At 40.8% G+C, this 10259-nt stretch overlaps 1 protein-coding gene across 1 annotated transcript; it reads right to left on the bottom strand.

The window, feature by feature from the left end:
• Positions 1–6147: 6147 nt before the first annotated feature.
• Positions 6148–7605, bottom strand: TCIM (transcriptional and immune response regulator). The gene has a single exon (XM_077773088.1). It carries the CDS (start codon positions 7442–7444, stop codon positions 7058–7060), a length of 387 nt encoding a protein of 128 aa, XP_077629214.1. The 5' UTR covers positions 7445–7605; the 3' UTR covers positions 6148–7057.
• Between the last annotated feature and the right edge of the window lie 2654 nt (positions 7606–10259).

Consider the following 10259-nt stretch of genomic DNA (forward strand, 5'->3'; position numbering starts at 1 on the left):
ACATTCAAAAAAATTTAAATGCTCTGAGAATTATGACTCTCACCAACAGTAGAGGCAGTCTCAGTGACTCGGTTATTGCACGGATGTGGAAGAGATAGTCAATCAGCAGCAGCTGGCCCGGCATGGGCACCCACCAACCGAAGAAGAGGTAGGCTCTTCAAAAATATAGATGGGTCCACTGAAAGTTATTTTCCTCACACTCTGCCCTCAGCAACCATGATTAATGATCAAAACTTTAAAATTACGCTTTTGTTTGATTTAAGAGAAATTCCTGCCACACATGGAATACCAATTGATCCAGAAGGAAGTCCTACTGTGTAAGGCATTAGAGTTATTATTTCCCGTTTATGTCAAATCTGAGATCTGGAAGAGGTCACAGACATGGTCCAGTCAGATCTAAGTTTTTTTCCTCGTACAGATTAAGTCCAGAGATGGAAAAGAAATTTGCTTAAGGCACAGTTTGGAAAAACCCCAGAACCTGTGCCTCAGTCTGGTGGTGTTGGCTCAATACCATGCTGCTGCCCACAGATGAGGAAATACAGGCTCAAGAACACAAACTGACTGTAAATGGTATTTTTATGTGAGTGCATGTGCATGTGTGTATGTGTATATACGTGTGTGGGTGCATATGTGTATGTGTGTGTATGCATATATGTCAATGTGTGTGTATGTGTGAGTGTTTAGGTATATATATGTGCATACCCACCCACCCAGGGAGTGTACCTAAGGTAGGAAAGAGAAAGGTAGCTACAAAACAAAAATCCTCAACTCCTCAACGAAAGTATTTCTGACTTTTTTGAACCACTGCTAAACCATACTGGAACAGGATGTTTATTTCCAAAATTCTGTTAAGATAGTTTTGCTAATACATAACCGAAACAAACCACTGCCAATGGGCACATACATTAAAATAGAACACATTTGTGTATATCTGTAATAATCACTTAAAATATCTAGAATAAGATATCTGTAGACTTTGTGGAAAAGTTATGTAGGTAAAGGGAGAACTTAGTAGCCACTTCTATTATAAAGAAGTTATATAATAACTTATATATAAGTTACTTTATATATTATAATATATAATTATATTTATATTTTATTTATATGTTTGTATAAATATATAATTATAATATATCATTATAATTATATATTAAATAATAAGACTTATTATAAGGTCAAACATAGTTACAATTTCTTAAAAATTTAATTAGGGAATATGCGAGTTTGAGTTTCCCCCAATCTGGCCTCCCAACCCTTTTCCTCATTATCCCTTCTTTTTCATCCTCAGCTTCCAATAGTTAACCAGTTGATTACTGAGTCACAAAGGTCTAATATGGCCTTGCACCTTAGTAGACCAACCGTGAGGCAACAGAGTTCTGGAAGAAATCAGTGTAAAATCTAACTGTGTATTCAGCTGCTAGACAGAGAGTGCATTCTTTTTCCTTTCCTTTCTTTTTTTTTTTTTTTTTTGTCCTAAATTGTTTATTAGGTAAGAATTTTACAAGCATTACTTATGTTAGTGGCGATGGCAGAGCTCGAGAGTATTGCATCTTCTCCACGCCACATGGTGAAAACCACCAATAGTGTGGTAGAATTTTCCAAGATAATGGCTTTCATGGTCTGCAGATATCAGCCTTCCCTTCTCCCTGGACTTGTGGACTGGTTTGGTGATCCACAGCGTGTCAGGATTTCTTCTGATAGCTTTAAGGAATGGATCAATGAGGAAAATCTCAAAGAATTCCTATGTGGTATTTTTTGCCAACCCAGCAAGAATTCAGGACTCTCAGAGCCCCACAGTGGTATCCAGCTCTCTCCTCTGCGACAGGCTCAAGGCGTCAGGCAAACTTCAGTTGGATAACACCATAATGGACAGGCTTGCCATGGTTCCCACCCTTAGGGACTGGGGGTTTGCGGCCACCACATCGCACACGAGTTCATTCAATGACATGACATCAGACTGCTTCTTCCTCCATAGCTTCTGGATATACTTGTAAGCACCCAACTTTGCTTATCTATGAGCTGCCGGCTGCAGCCAACAGAAAGAAGTATATTACTTTTCAAAATATTACTGATACCCTTTCCTAGGGTCTGATACAGAGTATTTAGGCAGTAAATGTCACTCCTCTATTTAAAGTCCTTAATGATTCTCTATTACCTTCAGAATGAAATTAAGACTCAAGTTTGTCATTTAAAACCAAGCTTGTCATTTCAAACCTAGTTGCCTTTTTAATTAGTGCTCCCAAATGGTTAGGCCCCTGCCATACTGAACTGCTTAGAGATTCTCAGATCGTTCACACTTTCATGCCTTCATTCCTTTGAAAATGCTATACCCAGATGCTGAGGTAAACTTTTCTCTGTCTACCCTCCTTACTAAATCCTACATTGAAACTTCTCCATGGACTCTTCCAGGATCTCCCCAGGTCGGGTTAGATTTCCTCCACTCCTGCTACTTCCAAACGCATACAGACAGACACACAGACACTCCCCTCCACTACCACCCCCCGACTTGTGTTCTCATAGCATACTGTTTAAACTCCTCTTGGGGCTCCTGGGTGGCTCAGTTGGTTAAGTGTCCGACTTTGGCTCAGGTCATGATCTCATGGCTCATAGGTTCGAGCCCCATATCGGGCTCTGTGCTGACAGCTCAGAGCCTGGAGCTTGCTTTGGATTCTGTGTCACCCTGTCTCTCTGCTCCTCCCTCGCTCGCACTCTCTGTCTCTCAAAAATAAATAAACATTAAAAAATTTTTAAATAGGGGCTCCTGGGTGGCTTAGTCAGTTAAGCATCCGACTTTCGCTTAGGTCATGATCTCGCGGTTCGTGGGTTCGGGCCCCGCGTCGGGCTCTGTGCTGACTGCCAGCTCAGAGCCTGGAGCCTGTTTCGGTCTGTGGCTCCCTCTCTCTCTGACCCTCCCCTGCTCACGCTGTCTCTCTCTCTCTCTCTCCTAGAAATAAATAAAACATTTAAAAAAAATTTTTTTAAATAAACTCCTATTATATACCTGCATTATATTTATTTTAAAATATTTTCTGGCTCCTCTGATAAGGAGAACAGGGATCTATTCCAATCATGGAGGCCCACACATATGGGTGCTTATTATATTTTTGTTACATGAATTTATAAGCTATAAACCTAATTCCACTCTACAACTCCCTATGTGTAAGAAAGGGAGTTGACCACAGAATATGCTTTCTTGGGAGACCCTTGGACTTTAGAAGGGTAGATGAGGTACTATGAAAGGCAACTTAATACCTTGACTGTGACTTAATTATTTCCTTATTAGATGAGGCTTTCCAACAGACCATCGATTGCATCCTCTGACTACCCTCTAATAATGGAGAAAAAATAGCGGGCACTGTTATATCCTGGGCCCCTTTCTCAGCCAATCCCATCTTCTGGAAGCTCCTATGGATATAAATCCTCCTTGCTGTGAGGCATAGTGATGAACAGAGGAGCTTTTCTCTGAGGGAATAAAATCATGAACCCAGTTTCTGATTTCCCCCAATAAGCAAATGGGAGACCCAAAATGTCGACTGACAACTGGAAGAGATGTTGCATGTGATCTCTTGTTCTAAGTGTTAATCCAGGTGTTATTTTAACTGCAGACTTGAAAGGCTACATCTAAGACCACCTGATACAATTAAAAGGACTAAACTATGGGGGTGCTTGGGTGGCTCAGTTGGTTAAGCGTCCGACTTCGGCTCACATCATGATCTCAGGGTTCATGGGTTCGAGCCCCACGTCAGGCTCTGTACTGACAGCTCGGAGCCTGGAGTCTGCTTCGGATTCTGTGTCGTCCTCTCTCTCTGCTCCTCCCCTGCTTGTGCTCTGTCTCTTTCTCTCTCTCAAAAATAAATAAACGTTAAAAAATTTTTAAGTGACTAAATTATGAAGCTTCCCGATACAGAGCAAGTGCCAAATAAACAGGCAAGAGTCAGAGAGCAGATAAAAGTGATTTCTCAGAGGCTATGCCATCCTGTCTTTCTGACTTACTAGCATATGAGTAATTGTCATTTTGTAGGAAAAAAGAGAAGTTAAGTTTCTCCAAGAGAAGCAGCCTAACCTACTGGCGAGGAATGAGGATTTGGAGCAACGCTCCCTGGATTTGATTCCTGGCCTCCTTAGCTGTGTGTCCTTAAGCATGTTACTTTGTCTCTCTGTGCTTCTGTGTCATTACACTATACATATAAGCACATGCATGCACACACATGCTTTATGTCACAGTGATAAGTGATGCAATGCATAAAAGGCACTTCAAAAATAGTCTGCTGAATAGTAAACACTCAATGAAATGTGGTCGTTGTTTTTATGATCCTAATAATGCTAAAGTTACTAAGGAACTATTTCACCTTTGCTGTTTTTGCTTTTATATCTTCTATTACAATTTCTTGAGACATATTTGGCCATCCCTGTGCCAGAGAAGGACTTCTGAATTGAACTAGTTCTACCTGTTCTAATGATGTTTATGCTCACCTCACATTAAATGATGAAAGCACTATGAAGCTAAAAATCACTTAGCTTGTGTAATCACATTGATTCTGACTCTTGTTCTCCGTGAAGGGGAAAAACAGCATGCTTGTGCAATAATCTACTAGAAGAGTCACTCTTCTCCACACTATTGTGGATTGTATCCCAATCACTTTTGAATGTGTTTCCCACGTTATAGTCTTGCAATCAGAAAGTAAGAATAATATACTGCAAGAAAACTAAGTTACTACATGCTGCTTTGCAGAAGAGATAAGACAAACACTATACTCTATTGAAAGCCCCAGAGGCAGAGTATATATTTATGTATCAGTGTAATAAATTCAAGTTTTTAACTATGTTCAGCACCCAAGATCTGTTTAAAGTCTTTAAACAGAATATAAGCCAAATATTTTCATAGAAACAGGGAGTATGGTGGCTATTGTGGAGGAGTAAGTTACCAAGTTTTCTTCCCAGCTCGTTCTTTAATGTCTTTGGGGGGTTAATTCTAGATAGACAGTGAAAGTGTGTCATTGACAGGCCAGATCAGAGGTAGGAAGGTTATTCTTAGCATGTGAAAAGAAGACTTTAGGTGAGATCAGGAGGCAAGCTCAGTCTGCAAGCAGGGGGAAATAACATCAGGGAGCAGAAGACCCCTTTACAGTCTCTGCTTTGGTAACTCCCACATACCTTAACAAGCTGAGCCTTCCACATGCCAGAACCTTCCTCTTCTATTCTGCATTTACTTGGATGTCATGTGTATCTTTGCAAATCTGATAGAAATTTTAAATACTCCTCCCAGAAAATTGCACACACACAGACTCAGAGACACACATGCACACACACAAACACATGCACACTTCTACATATTAATTTGTGGCTTTTGCGGATGCTCTTACATAAAAATTCCTTTTTAATGGAGTGATTTTATATTGTCCTCAGTAAACTTATCAATTGACATTTGAAAATAGATTTGACCATTTCATTTCCTTTTTAAAAGTGGGTTATTTAAAATTCTGACTTGTAACTCTCCCAGAAGATTTTAGATTAGTCACTTGTTTTGTTTTACTACAATCAGCAAATTTCAGAAACCTCTTTAGAGGTTCCAAAACACCTAATTTCTGGGAAATTTTATTTCTATATGCTAGGAAAGTGCAGCAGGCATTGATGTATGCCTTCTTAGAAAGATTTTATTATAATTTTACGAGGAAATAAAAATGACCGTAATGTTATTCCCATATTGGTATATTATGGAATAAACACTGATAACCCACAGAATCTTGATCCTAATTTGGACTCCAATCCCAAAACATATTGTTTTGGGAGGAATAAATGTATAAATGTACATAGTCTCTGTAGCCACAGAGGAAAATTTTCCAAAAAAAAAAAGGCAAAAAAGGCTTTGTAAAACTCACTCTCAATGGACACATAAACAACACTGTTGATGAGTCAGTCAGTGAATTTCTATCTATGTCTTATATTCTAAAGTTGGGACAGAGAAACTTCTCAGATATTTGACATAACAATTTGTTTTGAAAGTTTGACAATTAACGTAAAGCTACTCTAAAAGCACATTTTACTTTTAGAGCAAAATCCTTAGAAAGGTTTATAATAGTTTATAGGAATAAATATTTACCATCCTACTTTTTCCTTAGAGACCAATCATCAGAGACCAAGAGCAGCTAAGTTTATAATAATTTATTAAAATTGCATATCATTTGTCATGTATAATAAATTATAAAAACCATAGCATCTTCATAAACTATTTAGTATATCATAGTCACTTCCTAATGCTTACTGCAGGTACTGTAAGAAATCTAATTAGATTATACTTTAGCATTAGAAGATAAAAAATTAAAAAAACTTTTCACAGTACTTTGGATTTATGAAAGACCCCATTATTTTAACTTTTGTGTAACCGGTTTGAAATGTATATAAACTTTGTATAAACCAGAAGGGGGTTTTACTGAGCTGCTGAAAGTATTGCATAATTTGTAACTTACACCCTCGTGGTGCACTTTTTCAGGCACTGTTAAAAATGCAAATAAATAATCAATTACTGAGCCCTAAAAATCTATACCAATAGACAACATTGAAGCTTGGCAACACTTTGAACATTCAAATTAAAAAAATGCAGTAAACATGGGAGCGGAATATTCTGTCTCCCCTCTCCCTCCTCCCTCCTCCTATCCACTTTCATTATGGAAAAAAAAAAAGTTCAGGCTGAATTTAAGTCCTAGGGCCTGAGAAAGAGACCCCGGCTGCCGTTTTCCCCAGTGATCTGTTATCTTCAGCCTCAGTCCTCATTACATCTGTTCAGACTCTTCTCCGGACACCAGTAGCGGTCCTTTCCCGCGGGGAGAGTTTTCCAATCCTTGCCGAAAGCACTTTGCTCTCCACTGTAACAGCACAGGCGTGAAATTGGTTGGAGTCTTTGTAACCAGTTTGTTCTGTTCCTTTCCAGCCTCTGCAGTGCTGATGGAAGAGAAGCGTGCAAGGCAGCAACAAAATGCTGCCTGTGTTGGGGTCTCACAAACCCACTCCGTCTTTAAATGTCTGTTCTTGGATAATGTCCTTATCCATTCCCTCGTCCTCAGTGAACTTTGATGGAATATTTCCGCAGTTTCAGAAATTGGAAAAGCTTGTCTTTCGTCCTCTTCTTCAGGGCCATCAGGGCTCGTGTTTTCTCCTCCAGATCTTGATCTATGGCAAAAATGATCTTAGCCCTCTCCTCTGCTTTCTTGTCCCCAGAGTTTTTGAAAAGTCTCTGTAGAGATTCTTGGTCTATGTTTTCAAAGATGTTGGCCACGGCTTTCTTCCGCGAGGCAGTGTCGAAGTGATAGCCGTGGATGGAAGGGCTCACTCGCAGCGAGGTGGACATGGTGATGGTGGCTTGGCGGCTTGGCTTTGCTTTCATCGACGTGAGGATCTTTGGGAATTGGGCTCCCCGGGCTCTCCAGAGAGTCTGTGGCAAAATCATTCCGGGACTGCTATTTAAAGTGTGAACAAAAGCTCCGGGCTCAAATTACACTGGTGACATCAGAGTGATCTCAAGGAAGAATAATCACAGACAAGTTTAACAGTTGAGTTGCCAATATCCTGTTCTTGTGCAAAATGTCAGCAGCTGTGTGCGGTGATGGAGCCGGGATGTGGGGATTTCTTTTCACCTCAGCTGTGGCAAGAAGATTTTTCCAGCGTGGGCCCTTCTTTCAAAAATAGCCAAAATCAGGAAAGGGCAAAGATAAGACACAAACAAGGTGGCTTAGATTCTCAGAATCTTTCCAAACAACAACCGAAACAAAGGCTTCTGTTAACTACAGGAAAGTTTTAATTCCTGGAGAAGTCATTAAAGTGTATTCCAAACATGTGGCAGCCCACGCCCACGCCCTTTGGACATCCCCATCCAGAGCCACTCCACAGCTGCTGAGAGGAAGCTGAAGAATCAAGGACCTGAATCTGGAGTCCATCTGATTTCAAAGGGGAGTTTACCCACAAAACGCTTACATGACGCAGCCTGAGAATGTGACCTTTCAGAGACTGTGCACAAGAGCTAATCTCTAATCGCTGAATAACATTACAATTGATTATTATTTTCTAAAGATTTTACGTTTAAGTAATCTCCACACCACCTGACACAACCCTAAGATGGAGACTCGAGCTCACAACCCCAAGATCAAGACTCCCACACTCCACTGACTTAGCCAGCCAGTGTTCCAATATCGTAATTTAATAGCAATAGACAATATCTCCTTAGGCTTCTCTATCTATCAATAACAATACCTATAAAAAAAGGGGGAGAGGAAAAGTCAATCAGGTGCTTTACGTATATAGTACTCAAAGAAATGAGTTGATTTTTTTTCCCTTTAATATTTACTGTGGCACTGCCCATAGAGCAATACCTTTTTTGGAAGAATTTAAATTTCTTTTGGAAGAATTTACGTTTCTCACCTTCCACAATATTGAGCTAGCCAGTGTCCCCACTGATATGCAGAGCACTTATATGCAACCAAATGGTAGCTGTGAACTTCAAAGAGCCCTAGAGACTTCTCTGCATGCACCTTCTGCCTGAGCTACAGAAGCAGGGCTGACCTTCACGAATTTCCTCTCATTGTTCAAATCAAGTCTAGAAAATGCACAAGGGGAAAGAATATGGGGAAGACACCTCACTAGAAACATTGAGTTAGTGGGGCGCTTGGGTGGCTCAGTCGGTTAAGTGTCTGACTTCGGTTCAGGTCATGATCACATGGTTCATGGGTTTGAGCCGCGCATCAGCTCTGTGCTGATGGCCAGCTCAGAGCCTGGAGCCTGTTTCAGACCCTCCCCTCTCTCTCTCTCTCTGACCCTCCCCTGCTCAAGCTCTCTTTCTCTGTCTCTCTCTATCTCTCTCTCTCTCTCAGAAATAAAAATATTTAAAAAAAAGAAAAAGAAAAATTGAGTTAGAGACACTTCCTACATATCCATTCATTCCCTCACTCATTAATTCAATCAATATTTATGAAAAGTCTACTTTAACTAGAACATTTTTAAGCACTGGAAATATAACAGTTAGCCAAAATAAATCAATCAAACAAACAAAAGTCCCTACCTGACCTCAATGGAGTTTACATTCTACCAGGAAATAGATCATAGAAAAATGTACATTTATAATCTAGATAATGTCAGAAAGTACTACCTATTGTGGGTAAAAGTGTAGCCAAGTTGTACAGGAGAGGACGGGAGTGTTGAAATCTGCACAGGATATTCTGGGGAAGTTTCTCTTAGTGTGACATTGCACAGAGACCTGAAGGAAGTGAGGGAGTTAGCTGTGGAGGCATCTAGAGGAAAGGTGTTGTAGGCACAGGGAAGAGCAAGTGCAGAGGCTGGAAGATAAGAGTGTGCACGGAGTGTGCGGAGAACAGTCGGGGGGCCAGTGTGGCTGGAGCAGATTGGCCAGAGAAGAAGGGAAGGAGGTGAGGAGGCGATGGCAATGGGGAAAAGGCAAGGAGAGACTGAGTACAACCTGGAAGACTTTTTCATGGATTGAACTCTTACTCCTTAGGACACAGGCAGCCTTGGAGAATTTGAGGCCGAAAAAGGACATGATCCCCCTTATAATTTAAATTATTTCTTAGTAGAGCATACATTTTAGGGAGACAAGCAGAGCACGAGGAGCGAAAGGACTGATTATGTGGCTGTCAAAAGAATCCAGGCAAGAGATGATGAAGGTCGCCACTAGGGAGGTCGTGGTCGGGTGGTGGGAGCTGCTCCGATTCTGGGCTTGTCGTGAAGGCCAAGTCAACAGGATTGCTGAAGGCTCTGCTGTGAGGAACAGAAGACAGACAGGAGCCCAGCATGCTCTCTTCCCGGAAGATGCTTCTTTGAAAGACATTTCTAGGCGTTCAGCTCCCCAGCCGTGGTGGCCGCTGCTTGCTCCGGCTTTCCCGCGCAAGAACCTGTGACCTACGACTATGGGCTTACCAGCATATGTGGCCCATATGGTGGCTTGTGGCTATTAAAAATATACTCCTTTTCCTCACTGTTAAAAATAGTTATTATCATGTCAGCAAGAATTTGTCCTGAATTTTCCCATGTGCCAAGCACAGTGCTGAAACATTACACAATCCACCTTCATTAGGGCTTTGCCAACCTTCTCGTGCTATGCTCTTTCCTGAGACGATTTATAGGGCTCATGCCTTTATTCCCTATTCACTGATTACTCTCAAATTTTAATTCCAGCCTTCCATTATCTTCTGAGGTATATACTCATTTATTTAACTAACCGATCAACACAAATAAATGCAAATGTGGTGCAAATA

This window comes from Crocuta crocuta, unplaced genomic scaffold (genome assembly GCF_008692635.1).
Source record: "Crocuta crocuta isolate KB4526 unplaced genomic scaffold, BGI_CrCroc_1.0 scaffold177, whole genome shotgun sequence".
Lineage (NCBI taxonomy): Eukaryota > Metazoa > Chordata > Mammalia > Carnivora > Hyaenidae > Crocuta > Crocuta crocuta.